The 14,779-nt window shown below is 43.1% G+C and overlaps 1 protein-coding gene across 5 annotated transcripts in view; it reads left to right on the top strand.

Moving 5' to 3' along the window:
- AGAP1 (ArfGAP with GTPase domain, ankyrin repeat and PH domain 1) overlaps window positions 1-14,779 on the top strand; it is a 564,902-nt gene that overhangs the window by 465,105 nt on the left and 85,018 nt on the right. For 2 of the 5 annotated variants that reach the window (XM_060107326.1, XM_060107324.1), the window contains one exon: window positions 14,462-14,536. The exons of the other annotated variants lie outside the window; for them this stretch is intronic. In XM_060107326.1, the coding sequence (XP_059963309.1) occupies window positions 14,462-14,536 (75 nt within the window). The remainder of the gene's footprint in view (window positions 1-14,461; window positions 14,537-14,779) is intronic. 5 annotated transcript variants of the gene reach the window in all.

The following is a 14,779-nucleotide window of genomic DNA, read 5'->3' as shown; positions in this document are numbered from 1 at the left end:
GATCAGACTTTGCCATGGAGAAAATCTATCTGCCATCCAGAGACGATCCAAAGTCATTTATGCTTTGATCCTACTGACAATTCCATTTCTCCGTGTTAGGACCGTGCTCTCTCTAGCTGTGCCTTATCTTTCTTTCTTGTTGTACCTCTTTCTTTTCTCTGTCTCTTCTCTCCCTCACCCATCGCCAAAAAAAAAAAAAAAAAGAAAAAGAAAAATCCATTGTGCAAATTGATTCGGAGATCAGCCTTGATAAAACACCAGTATTTAGCCCTCACTGGCTCAGCGCAGCCGTGGTATTAGCTGTTCCTGATTACCTGATGCTCAGGCTGGAGCTGCCTTTTCAGGCTGGAGGTGTGCGGAGATTAACTGGGGGCTTTCCAACCGTTTGTCACACAAATGGCAGTGCCAGTAAACTGAAAAACGATCAATCATTTTTCTCAAGATTGAAACCTTTTATCAGTTGTGTCAGTTTCATTATTCAATAAACGATTAGTAGCAGCCATTGTCATTCACTCATCCGTATTTAACCACTCAGAGCTTCTGCTGGCTGAGCGGGCACCCGGCATCTGCACGGGAGGTGAGGACACCTTTGATGCCCAGCTCTCCCCGGGAAGGTTGCCAGACTCGCCAGTCATGGCAGCTTGATGAAGGGAGAGCAGTAAAGTGTCTGATGTATGTCTTCTGATTTTTAAAGTTACGCTTTGACATGGTTTCTAGTCATTGGGTGGGCATTTTTCTTTGACCTCCCACCCTGCCTTTTATTTAATTTTATTTGCCCTTTAAATGCCAACCGTCTTGATTAGAGAGGTGATGTTGCTCCTGCGTGCCCCTAAGTCAGGGATGGAAGCATCAGCTGGAGAGCCAAGCCCTGCCGACTCTCAGGCTGCCCCTTTGGGACTTCCTGTTGGTCATCAAACCCAGTTTATCTGGAGGGAGGAAAGAGGATGGAGCCATAGCTCCCAGCCTGCGGATAAAGGACCTCTGGAGATGCCAGGGGTCTTGAGTCCAGGTGTCCTCTGTATAGACAGAAGTGTATGTGTACTGACATTGTGATTGACAGGAAGCAAAATCATTTTAGAATGTCGCTGAATCATTGTCATCCAGAAGGGAGTGCATATTTTTAAAAAATTGGGGACCGCTGGGAGAGATTGATCTCTGCCAATTTGTTGTTACCTTTTCACCCAAGTTGAGTTTATCAGAAAATATAGTTCTACCACTAGTTAAAAGTAGAAGAGAAACATCACTGAATTTATATATCACTGGGGTCTTATTTGATGATTCTAGTAGAGTGTTACGTGGCCAGCAATGGAGAAGTGTGTGCTTGTGTGTGTGTGTGTGTGTGTGTGTGTACATAGCAACATGCATAGTGCCTTTAATGAAGGACTTATAAAATATTATAATTCCAGAAATCATTCTGAACTGTATTTCTACAACTTTCAGAAATATCTCTGTACTATCTTAAGATTAATCATCTGTATTTTTTCTTCTCTGTCGTACATTTTTTTGAGAGCTGTGGCCATATCTTGCACCTTCAATTCCCATAGCACCTGTGTCCAGATACTGTATGGTTAGTGGTTGATTATATATTGATGCCTGTTAAAATGTTTGGTTTATTGTTTAAGAAGATGTCATTTTGAGACCTTCTAAGCTGCTCCAGCTACTCCATTGCCATCTCCAGGATACGTAGTAAAAAAACCTGTCTTCTTGATATCTGAAAAATTCTAAGTCCATTCAAATGAAAGGTTCTGGTCTTTTAATTCTAGTAGTGTCTTCTGTTGAAATTCCTCGCTCCAACCCTCCTGTGTGTGTGAGAGAGCTACTGTATGTTTCATAAACTGCTTCAAATTCTAGTTTTATGACAAAAGAGATGTGAAAAGAATATGTTCACAAATAGTGTCACCAGCACCCCCTATGGCGGCGTCATCAGCTGTTGTTACAGAGTTTTTTTGGTAAGAAAGCCTTTCATCTGTTTCTCTTCGTTGGAGGTCCTTGGCCTTTGAAGGATGGAACTCATGGCATCCCTCTGTACCTCTTGGATGGGGCATTTAAACATTAAAAAGAGGGAGATGGATGTTGCCATAGGAGCCATGCTGCATGGCTGGACTTCATAAAATTATTGAACTTTACCAAAAGTTATGGAAAGCTATTTCATTAACACATTTCACTCCATTTATACTATTTCTTGCCTTGAGTTCAGCATGTCCTCAGATTGTTTTTTTAATGACTGTGCTTCCTAAGAATGAAATCTGTATGAGTAGGAGGGGCAGAGTGGCTGGATTGGAAGCACACCCTCAAGACACCTGCTCTATTTCCAGCACTTCTTTTACTTTGCTCACTGAAAAAAAAAAAAAAAAGAGGAGAGTTGGGGGTCCACAGAACTAATGCAGAAGTTCATTAGAAAATCAGTCAAATAACAGGGTCAACCGGAGTTGCCTTCCCTCGTGTCCTTCTGTTTGAGACTTTCTGTCCATGCATCTGTGTACGTAGAGTGGTCTTGAGCCCACAGACTTTCTGCCCCTCTTGGTGTGTTGTCTGCTTTACTCCTCATGGCAGCTCTGGGATGGAGCTGATGCCAAGGGGACCTGTCACAGAGCCCCAGTCACCCCACGACCACCCTGCGCTGCTGCTGGCTAGGGCGGCGAGAGTCCTGAGCACCAGCTTTTCCTAGCCCACTCCCCACCTGTTCATCGTACCTCACACCTGGCACTTCTGGAAGGAAGCAGTGTAGACGCCACACTGATCAAATTCAGTCATTAACCCACTGAGACCAGACACACACCCTGCAGCCAGTTCTCCTCCCTGAAGGGAGCGGTGCATTGTTGTCCTGATGCTTTTTTCTTGGCAGTTTACATGTCCTGCCCACTCTGTAAAACATCACTGTCTCCCCCAAAGAATTAGAGAAGTTTAAATAATACGGGATTTTTTTTAACCTAAATAATACTATAATATAATACCATACGTATATGGTACAGATTTATATGTTCCCTATCCATTCATGAAAGTGATGGTTGAAAACCTTAAAACCATCAGGCCTTGAACTCGGTACTTCTGTGACATAGTCAGTTTAGTATTTCTTTTTCTTGCAGTTTATTTGGGGTTTTTATATACGAAATGGGCATTGGTGAGAATAGCACCTCATATCGAGTGTCCTAGTAAAACATATGTATTTTGGACCGTATTTTCTGGATGCACTAGTGATTAGAAACTTGTTTTTCGTATATAACTATCACTGTTTATCCCCGTTTAAAAGATGCTAATTTGGTCTCCTGACAAAAGTCTTAAGGCCGTTCTTAAGTTCAGACCTTCCCGGAATAGGTAAGTCACCACAGATGAATCTCAGGAAGCCAGCTTAGCATGACTCTCCTCTTTAATTTTATTAAACCCTGTCACATTTATTTAAAAGACGATTTTATGTGCTGATTAGAGGCTGAGATCTAAATTCAACGTGAGCACAAACACTTTTTTCTCAGTGGATCAAAGCTCATTTTTTAATTGTTAAAAGCTAATCCTGGAAGTTAGCTGGAAACTTGTTCAAACATGGTACATTTTTATTAAATATACATTTTAATCCACTAAAGGGGAAAAAAATTGAGAGGTCAACAATTCTAAATGAAATACAAGGGGACAGCACGGTAACCCAAAGAACCAGCACTGGTATATTATTGCTTCTAAAGAATATTAGTTAGCAAACATACTCTGAAAGCTACCTTCACAATCATAAATCAAATAGCACATCTTTTCACACAACTGCCAGTTGGGGTAGGCGTTCAAGTTGTTAAGAACTTCAGTGGCACATGTGACATGTAATATTGATGCCACACTAAGATTTCAAATTGTCTTTAGCTTGTAAAAGTGGATTTAGTGAGTAGAATAAATGATATATTGTGATGAGATAGTTCTCTCCGTATATATTCCAAGTTAGAGAATATTCCCTTCATTTGGTAATATTACTCCTGGCATTTTATTCTAAGGAAACAATTAAAATAATTGGGAGGGCTTCCCTGGTGGCGCAGTGGTTGAGAGTCCGCCTGCCGATGCAGGGGACATGGGTTAGTGCCCCGGTCTGGGAAGATCCCACATGCGGCTGGGCCCGTGAGCCATAGCTGCTGAGCCTGCGCATCTGGAGCCTGTGCTCCACAATGGGAGAGGCCACAACAGTGAGAGGCCCACATACCAAAAATAAAATAAAATAAAATAAAAAAATAATAATTGGGAGGCAAAAAATTCCTGCCCAAAGATGCTGATTATAGTATTTTTAATAAACTTTATTTTCTAGAAAAATGTAAGAGGTACAGAAAATTTGAGGAGATAGTACAGATACACCACACACACACACACACACACACACACACACACGTACAATTTTCCCTATTTACATCTTTTATTAGTATGATATATTTCTTATAATTAATGAACTTATTAGTATATTTCTTACAATTAATGAACCAATACTGATATATAAATGTTAACTAAAGTCTGTACTTTATTCAGATTTCCTTAGTTTTTACCTAATGCGTCTCTCTGTTCCATCCTGATCCCATCCTGGATGCCTCATGACATGCAATCCTCACATCTCCTTAGGCTGCCCTTGGCTGGGACATTTTCTCAGGCTTCCCTTGTCTTTGATGACTTGGACAATTCTGAGGAGTACTGGTCAGGCATATGGTAGCATGCCTCTCTGTTGGGATGTGTCTGATATTTTTCTCAGGATCAGTCTGGAGTTATAGGTTTGGTGAAGGAAGACCACAGAGATAAAGTGCCCTTTTCATCACATCATATTGAGGGTACACACTATCAACGTGACTTGTGACTGTCAGTGTTGACCTTGATCACCTAGCTTGAGGTTGTGTTTGTCAGTTTCCTCCACTGTGGGTTTCTCCCTTCCCCATCCCCACTTCCACACTCTCCGCTTTGCGGGGAGGTCTCTCTGCACAGCCCTCAGTTAAGCAGTGGAGAGTTATGTACCACCTCCTTTAGGTGGGACACCTATGTAAACTCTTTGAAATTCTGCATGGAAGCTTTGCCTCTTCTCCCCATTTATTAATTTATTCAGTCATTTATATGAGCATGGACTCTTGGATATTTATTTTATACTTGAGGTTATAATCCAGTACTGCTTTGTTTTTCTTCATGCTCAAATTGTTCCAGCTCCAGCCCTCGGGAGCTCTTTCCCTTAGCTCCCGTGCCCTCTTGTCCTTACCCCCATCAAGGTGGGTTTTGTTTACCTGTTTGTCTTAGCACTTCTTTACTTTCTAGAACTACAAGATGCTTCAGGCTCATCTTGCATGTTTCCTGTCTCAGTCCTAGAATTAGCCATTTCTCCAAAGGACCCCTGGTTCTGTTTATTGGAGAATGGTATAAGAAACCAAGATCTGGGGTCTAGGTATGCTTGTTGCTACTGAGCTGTCATTTCTTCTTGGTCTTCTCAGCAGACTTAGCAAAGAGAAGAAATACATGTGTGTATTCTAGCATGTATATACACATATATATAAATATTTCTATATGTAATTATCTGTACCTATATTAAGTGAAACAGATTATAGTATCTTTAATAGCATAAAATTGGAAATCACTAAATGTTTAACAGTAAGGAATGGCTACAACTGTGATATATTTTAACTCCACAATGCAACTGTTAAAAGGGATAGTTTTGAAAACTCTGGTAACTGTAACACCTTACATACAAAAGTAGTACAGGTCTGTCAGAGCTATACTTACAAGTGTGATAATTACATATGTATATGGATAAGAAATTTAAAAGGAAAATGGAAGGCGTAGTTAGATTAGTCATGGTTTATTCTTAATATTATACTGCTATGAAATTAATTTTGCTTCTGCAATAATATTCAAGTAATCTAACGTGTTCCTGCTGGAAGCTGAATAAAGTTAATGTATTTAAATTATTTTTAAATGAAAGAAATGAGACATTTGTTATTTTGTTGTGTCGGCACTGCAGTACTTTTCCAGGCCCTCCTTGGATAATACGACATTGTTTAATCATTCACAATAACCAAGGAGCACGCTAAGAAGTTGTGAAGTTATAGTCAAGCAGTTTTAGGGGGAAGAAATCTGTTAGTGTTTAAAGGAATGTATTTCCATAATAACAAGAAGAATCAAAAGTTTCGAATTCTTCTTTTGTTTTCCTACTCTGATCTTTGTACTTGATTGACTCAGTAAGTACCAAGGATCTTATGGCTTCCAGAATTTCTCAAGCCACAAATCAGAATGCTATTGAGAATTTCCGGTGAAGTCCTTCTTTAAATGCAAAATGTTAAAAATGTTTTCTAGAAGATATTTTCACCAGTCTTCTCAGATTCAGATGGCCACAGGGGGAACATGATGGACTGAATAACCCCAAAGTCCTTCTTTAAATGCAAAATGTTAAAAATGTTTTCTAGAAGATATTTTCACCAGTCTTCTCAGATTCAGATGGCCACAGGGGGAACATGATGGACTGAATAACCCCAAAGGGTATCATTTCACTTGGTGGTTGTAGGAAGTCAACTACAGAGATGGCAGATCAAATGCAATGTCTGCCATTGTTGAAGCTGGTGGTCCAGTGATCACAGCCCCTCAATTACAGCCCTTCCAGGGAGCACGAGCAGCAGTCATTAAATCATTATGCCTTTGATTAGTTACTCTAACTGGTCATTGCCTTTGAAATGTGATAGCGCAATTTGAAGTTTTATTAAAAAACTTTTTTCTAGAATTGCTGAGAAAGATGTTGTGTTTTTAAAAAAAAAAAAAAATCGAAAAAAGGCCTGCCATGTATTCTATTGGAGGAGATTGAGAAGAAGAAAAAGAAGAAGGAAGGAAAGAGGAAAAAAGAAAAGACGAATGTTTCCCATTATCACTCATTTCAGTCTCAGAAAGCCTAAGGTGGTCCCCGTGTGCCGGCCTTCCCCTCCCAGCACTGCTAGCCTTGGGCCTGCCTACCACTTCTCAGAGCAGCCGGCCCTCAGAGAGAGGGCACGAGATGGGGACAGGTCGGGAGACCTTCCACCTCTCCCAGACGCTTCCCCTGCTTGCCTGGGTGAGCACAGTTGCTCACAGATCTTACAAAAGATGATCTTCACACACATCATCCAGCTTGAACAAACTGATTTGAACCTCACTTTTTTTGCTTACGTGAGAATTTGATTTACTTTTTGTTTCTTTCTTTTTTTTTTTTTTTTTCTTTGTGCTGTACGGAGGCCTCTCACTGTTGTGGCCTCTCCCGTTGCGGAGCACAGGCTCCGGATGCGCAGGCTCAGCGGCCATGGCTCACGGGCCCAGCCATTCCGCGGCATGTGGGATCTTCCCGGACCGGGGCACAAACCTGTGTCCCCTGCATCGGCAGGCGGACTCTCAACCACTGCACCACCAGGGAAGCCCTTTGTTTCTATTTTGAATGCCACGTGTTCAGCCCTATACTACGGAAGGATTAGGGTATACATTACCCTGTTCGCTAAGAAACCAGGCCTAAAAAAAAAAAGCAGTGTTCCTCGTGATGCTGGGGACCCAACAGTCACGGGTGGGCTCTGTTCTCACACCCTTATCACATCCCAAGAGAGAGTGATGCTGAGAGGCCAGGGAGCCCCGATTTCAACATCCTAACAAGCCACCCCCTGCCCCACAAAAGCCTCCCCTTCTCAAAATGAGTAGCTACTCCCTGAAGACATGGAAAGAAGTTTCCATCATGTACTGATGTATTTCTCATCTCCATCTGAGAATTGTGCCAAAGCTAAAATGGGGATATTCTACTTGAAGTCACTTTTTTAATTTCAGTCCCTATTGAAAGTTATACTCTCGGTGTCAAACTGAAATACCCAATTAATTTTGGGTACACTTGAACCCTTGCTCTGCAACTCAGTATGTTTCTAGGCCGAAAGGGAAACTAACGCTCCACCTAATTGGAACTTCTGGTTTTATGGCGTATCCTGGAGTTTTTGTTTCGTTTTTATTTTCCATGTTTTCCAGGGTTAATGGTGTTTTCTGTGCGCGTCTACATTAGCCCACTGTGTGGAAGCCCTCGGCAGTTTTCAAATCCTAAGAGCTGTAAAGAAGCCCCCGATACAGAAATTGTATTGGCTGTTAAGAAAGCAGTTATGAGTTATTGGAAATGGAATTAAAGTTGTCTAATTAGGGTCGATTCCTTATTTCGGAGTTCTGTTTGGTTTGGCATTTCGTCTTGTGTCCTATGACTTCAAATTACGAAAAGAACACTCGTCTTGCTGGAAACGGGGAAGGATGAAGTTATTTTGCTTCCTGCACATTTGTCCTATTTTGCTTGGCCTCAGGTTTTGTTTAATCCTCTCAAAGGCCCTTTTAATGGACGTTTCAACATGACTACCTCTCTGTGTGGTAGCCTCTAGGAAGCGACCATTATGTCAAGCCCCTTCACAGCTAAAGTAGTGAGTTCACATAGTGGAAGAATCTTCGGGGTTGCATCTTATGGGAAAAAAAAGAAAAAAAAAACCCACTGCCTTTTTATAAAAGAACAGAACATTTACCCAGTCTTGTTGAGCACATGAATGTTCAGATGGCCGGCACAAAAGAAATCTCCAATCTCTAACCTCACAATGAAATTGCACCGACAAAAGATCGCGGGACACCAGGCGCAGTAAAGTGGAAGGGACACAAAACCACAGCAGAATCCGACCCTGCCTGCAGAGGTTCCTGGGGGACTGTCTTTATCCAGCATCCTGGTGCCACAGTCCGGCTGCAATGCTCCAAGGAGCCCATGCAGTCCCCCCTGCACACGTGGCATTTATACTGATGGCATCTCTGCAAATAAATAAATACACATCCGATGTGGACAGGGAACAGTGCTATCAAACGAGGTTATCATGTGACTTCTCCAAGAGGTACAAGTTTACACTCGCTGGTAGGAATGGAGAGGGTTATTTGTTTCGTGCTGAGACAAGACAGTCTTAGAAATGAGTGGCACACCCTCGTCAACCCAGCCCCTTCTTCTGCCTAGGTAGAAAGGTCCGATTAGTTCTCGTAATTGATTCTGAGGGCTGCAGCGTGCATTTCGCCAGCCCTGCTCGGTTCACACCAGGGATGTAATTCATGCGCACTTGAGCATCCAACATGGCTGACAAGGCTCGGACACACAGCTCCTGGCTGCATCATTTTTTAATCAGCTATCTGAGGAATATTTATCTAATCAACAAAGAGCGCTGTCAGAAGGAGACCAGAGAGGGCATTAATACAAGTCTGTGGTCTCCTGGTACTAGGATGGAGGAAGAGTTTAGGATAAAACCCTGCTCGTTTGAGCATGCCAACAGACTGCAGAATATTTTTATTCCACTGATAAAGAGCTAGTCAAAGGATTCTCATGTTGGAGTTCTTCTGTGTGATTAGTTCTCAGACATTCATTTGCCATAGTTAAAATTTTGTTGTTGCTGTTTAGAGAAGCAAAATGAATTTTCCTTTAAAATAAAATTTTAAATGCCTTATGATCATCACAGGAACTTGTATGAAAAGCTGTAGCTTCCAGAAATAAATCGGTGTGTAATAATTGGGAGTCGTTAACTCTAAATGATTCCAGCTACTCTTAGTAGAAAAGCCATAATTTGCACATTTTCCCTTTCTCTCTGTTTCCTTTGAAAAGATGGTGACTGTCTGTTAGTAATTTCAAGGAGTTGAGTGTATGGTGCCATACCTCATACAGTCATCCGAGCACAAAAATCATCATTTATAACTCCCAGACACCTTAGAGAAATGTTCTGTGAATTCAGCTTTATATCAGCTTTTCTTCTTTAGATGTACGACTCAGGACGGGCAGCAGTTGGGACCTGCATGATCTGGGTCACAGCCACCCACCTGCCAATCTGGTAGCCCACTACCCCAGAAAATTAATCAGTGCAGAATGTAGACCTCAGGGCTGCGCTCAGGAGGGGACAGTGTCCCGTGACATCCCCCAGTGCACACGCCTCCTATACTGGTCACCGTTAGTACCAAAGTCACCTCTCTTTTTCCTCCCTTTGTAATTCAAAGATCGCCTTAAAATTTCGGTTTTAATAACACCTTCAGTGTTCATATGCAAGAGGGCTCTTTATTAATTTTAAGGGGAAGTGACAATACCACTGTTACCATAGGGCGGTAAACTTTGTGTTTTCTTATCATGTGGGGCATGAGTCTCTGTACTGTCTTCACCTGCCTTTTGCGAAATTTTAATCCCAAGAAAATATCTTCCAAGTAACCTAATGACGAGTTTCACCTCCTCCTCTGTTTTTAATTCTCAACCATCAGCTGTGTGTCCCGTGTACCGCCTCTTGCTGTGATATTCATGTAGTAGTCTGGTGTTTAACCCAAGTTCACGGTTCATGTTTTGGCACCATTATGGGGAGGATGCTACACTGTCCTGCTAAAGGCTCCCTTTTTTGGGTGTGCAGACGTTTCTGCCAACCCAGACTTGGGTTCAGAAAGTTCCATTTAATTTGCAGGCTGCAGGGAGAAGTGGCCCATCTCACCATCTGCATTGGGAATGACAGTTAGTTTGCACTAGATCTGGGATTACGTGCTGTGGGGTTCTGTGTCCATTGAGAGGTGTATGCATGTTCTCAAACACTGGACAAGATGCTGAGACATGATGCCATTTGAATAGTTATATATAAGGCATCGTGGCAACTTGCTCACAGAAGAGACTCTTGTTTATCCAATCAGCAGAACAGCAGAATGGAAAACACTGATGGAATGCCCACAGTCTGCTGCCTTTTTGTCCAAAACCAGGGGAGATTCTTGTATTGAAGTAATGTTTCATGAGAAATAACATGAGTGAGAAAAGCAAAGTAAGTTAATCTTTGTTTAAAAGAAAGAAACTATATTCCTGAAATATTTTTTAAAACAAAATTTTTTAGTCAAAATAAAAATTATCCAGAAAATTTCGTCATTTGAGCTAGTCCACACGAAGTCCTCAAGAATCACCGTCTAGATTACCATAGTTTATTTATCCATTCACCTACTGAAGGACGTCTCGGTTGCTTCCAAGTTTGGGCAGTGTTATACAGCGCCTAAAAGAAATGAGCTATCAAGCCATTAAAAAGACACGGAGGAAAGTTAAATGCCTATGACTAAGCGAAGAAAACCAATCTGAAAAGGCTGCATACTGTATGATTCCAACCATATGACATTCTGGAAAAGGCAAAACTAATGAAAACATCAGTGGTTGCCAGACCACAGAAGATTTTTAGGGCAGTGAAAGTCTTCTGTATGATACTATAATGGTGGATACGTGTCACTATACATTTGTTCAAATCCACAGAAAGAGTAACACCAACAGCAAACCCTCATGTAAACTATGGACTTTGGGAAATAATGATGCGTCAGTGTAGGTTCATTTATTCTAAGAAATGTACCACTCTGGTGTGGGATGTTGATATTGGGAGAGGTTGTGTGTGGGGTGAGTAGGGAGTGGATAGCAGGTACATGGCAACTCAGTATTTTTCATCCAGTTTTGCTGTGAACCTAAAACTTCTCTAAACAATAAAGTTTATTTTTTAAAAAAAGAATCACCGTCTATTCCAAAGGCCTGCGGTCACGGGGTGCTGCTAGCATGATGGCCATGGTGTGTGCTGGTCAGTGGAGCTAGGCATCCAGCCCGCGGCAGCAGGTTGGATAATTCCTGGGTCCGTCCGTTTGGTGCGGTGTCTTCATTTCCTTTAGTGGTGAATCCAGGCAGCAGCATTGCACATAACCAGAGATTTTATTGATGATAATATGATTGTATTTTCCCATTGAGAAGCTTCTAAACAAGTGGACTTAGAGCAATCAATGCCCCAGGAGACAAATGCACGTCTCAGGACCTTGGTATCAGCCAGAAAAAGTCCATTTGTTTAAGAGGAAGAAAAAGGCATGACATTTTACACATTAAAATTGATTATTTCATCAATAGGTTAATAGAAAACCAGGCTGCAAGTTCACTTCCTGCTTATATATCCATATGGTAATGGGAGACTGGGGTATGAAAAATGCAAGGCGGAAAGCAGGCAGGAAAGAGGTTTTCTGCACCAGAGCTCCCCTCCCTTGCACAGAGGTGCCCAGCCCAGATTCTGCCTATTTATATGTAAATGCTTTAGAAAGAGGTAAGTTTTTCCACTGAGGAGTGCAGCCTCTGTGGCTACGACTTTCTGGAACTTGTGCAACATGGGCCAAGACGCCAGAGCTCGGGCTATTGAAATAATTAAGCACACGCTTAATTCTGTGAATGTCTCAGTTATACGAGGAACCCGGTAAATATCCACTGAACATTTCCAAAGTAAACACTCGAAAACTGTGACCGGTTTCCTTTGTCTTGAATGACATTTGTAATAGTGGGTGTACCTGAAACTCCCCCGTTGCCATGTGTGGTGTTAGCTGGGATGATGCCTTACAGATAAGATACCTTAAGGATGTAGATAGAGATAAGGGAAACTTCTCCACTGATGGAAAACTAAATTTAGACGCGTATACTGTAGAAGGGTCTCAGTCACCAACCTTACTAGGTTAGAGATGACATTTCTTTTTTTTTTTTAATTTATTCTATTGAAATATAGTTGACTTAACAATGTTGCGTTAATTTCTGCTGTACAGCAAAGTGATTCAGTTACACATATATATACATTCTTTTTCATATTCTTTTCCATTATGGTTTATCACAGGTTACTGAATATAGTTCCCTGTGCTATACAGTAGGACCCGTTGTTTATCTATGCTATATATAATAGTTTGCATCTGCTAACCCCAAATTCCCAAGACATTTTTTATTAAATTATTTGGGTTTTCAAGCCACAAGGTCATTGTTAGTTGTTTAGTTATAGCTTCACTTTTTCTCATTTCGAATCAGGTGACGGCTAACTCGCAGCTGGTTTGTACTCTTATTAACATAAAATAACGGTACTGATTATACAGTACCGTTTCGGAATTGCGTTGGTTCCCTTCAGTGTTCCTGTTTCTCGCGTATATCTTATACTGTCACCCCAAAGCGATCCAGTGTGCACCAAAGTGCTTGAGATTCGCTCCAGCAGCAGAACCCCTTGTGAAGCCCTGGTCCTCACCCCAGTCATTCTGTGGCCCCCAGACCTTGGCACCCCCCAGAGCCTCCACCGTACTAGTTGAGATTGAGTCTTTTGGCCTTAATGCTACCAAAGGCAAGAACAGCCAATCTGTCCTAAGCCAGGAATGCTTCGGGGTGAGAGAGCTGGCCACTGGCCAGCGCATGCCTCGTTTTTTGGTCAGCCTGTGACCGAGTGGGTCAGCCTAGCTTTCTGCGGTGAGCTTCAGACACACCTGCGGAAATGCACACACCTGCCTTGCCAGGTGAGCGCTTCTTACCTGCATTAACCAAGTGGTTATCCAACGAAAGCCGCGCGCAAGGTTTGACGAGTTTCTCTTCCCGGCTATGGAAGTCAGAAGAGACAGATGCTCCAATCATGCCCCTTCGGGAGCGTGGGTGACTGTTGCCGTCACCGACCACGCTGTCCGTCCAGCCCTTGGATCTGTGGCTGGATCTTTAGCCACATTAGCCTGAAGACTTGCTCCTCAAAACCCTGTTTAACTCTGCTTTTTACAATGTGTCTCCTCTGAAGGGCTGGCAGGAGGCAGCCTCTTGGCCACAGGTGTCTGCATTCCTGAGTCGGGGGTTGGGAGGGTGGAGGTGGTGAGGATGTGTCTGTGAAGAAGAGGGTCTGTGGAGGTGGGAAGGGGGCATCTCACCCCTGTTAGTCACAGCACGCCGTGTCAGCCGTGGGCGTGTCATGCCCGTGTTAAACTTGTCCCGCACTTCACTTCTGAACCCAGGGCTGCTCTGTGGGTAACTTGGTAGTTGTCTTTTTCTCTCGGACGCTATCTCCAGTGAGCTGAGAGCTTAAGGAGGCACGTGCTCTTTGGGTTCCTCCATTCCGAGCCTCCAGCCTCCTCCCCATAGGAAGGAGAATGGACCACCCTTCAACCACAGCAAGATGGTAGTCGACTTTTGCTAGTGTAGGTTCCTGTCCAGATCAAAATACGTCTGGGGAGAAAATGCTTCATTTTTTAACAGCTCTGGGCGTTGCACACCTACCGTCTGTAGCATACACAGGAACGGCTAATCACTAGAGTCCCTTTTGACTTGACAGGCTCCCAGTGTTTTGCCAAATCAGAGGGCTTATGGCGACCGGCCTCGTAGCTCCTTCAAAGGATGCTACCAGGCCCCAGGGAAAAGACCAGCTTTGCACTGTCTTGAGTAGCCACGTGTGGAACCCAGCAGGGCGAAAGGGGTGCATGGGCTTCCTCGCCTGGGCGTTTGTTGGTTCTGAGCAAAGCTAAGGATGCTTTTTTGGCCTTCCTCTGCCCTTCCTGAGTTTCTCTGCGCTTTGGGGTGGTGAGGCCCGGCCGGGAGGCCGGAGGTGACGTCACGTGCTACTTGGACATTTCTTTTCTCCCCTTTTCATCTGTTTCTTTTCCTTTTTGTTTTCTCTCTTGTTCCCCCTCTCCCCTATCTGCTCTCGGGATGCAGCCAAACGCAAAGCATGGAAACTAAACCGTGTTGGTAGCCTGCGAAATATCCACAACAGCAGCACCAACACCGAAGGTAACGCCGCCCCTCGGCCCCTCCCCACTCCACGCCGGGTCCTCCCAGCCTTCCTGCCTCCCTGCCTCTCCAGCGCAGAACTGGAAATGCGATTCGCCCAAAGCCGCATGCACCCTGATTGTGTTTGCACAGTCATTCCCGTGGTCTTTCCATCTTTTTGTTTGTGTGTTTTATTTTGCCATTCATGTTCCTTTCAGCTTACTTAAATTTTGACCTTTCCCTTGCAGTCGTAGAGTAGTGATG

The sequence above is a fragment of the Mesoplodon densirostris genome, chromosome 8 (genome assembly GCF_025265405.1).
Source record: "Mesoplodon densirostris isolate mMesDen1 chromosome 8, mMesDen1 primary haplotype, whole genome shotgun sequence".
Taxonomy (NCBI): Eukaryota; Metazoa; Chordata; class Mammalia; order Artiodactyla; family Ziphiidae; genus Mesoplodon; species Mesoplodon densirostris.
This window is presented reverse-complemented; position numbering and strand designations above follow the sequence as displayed.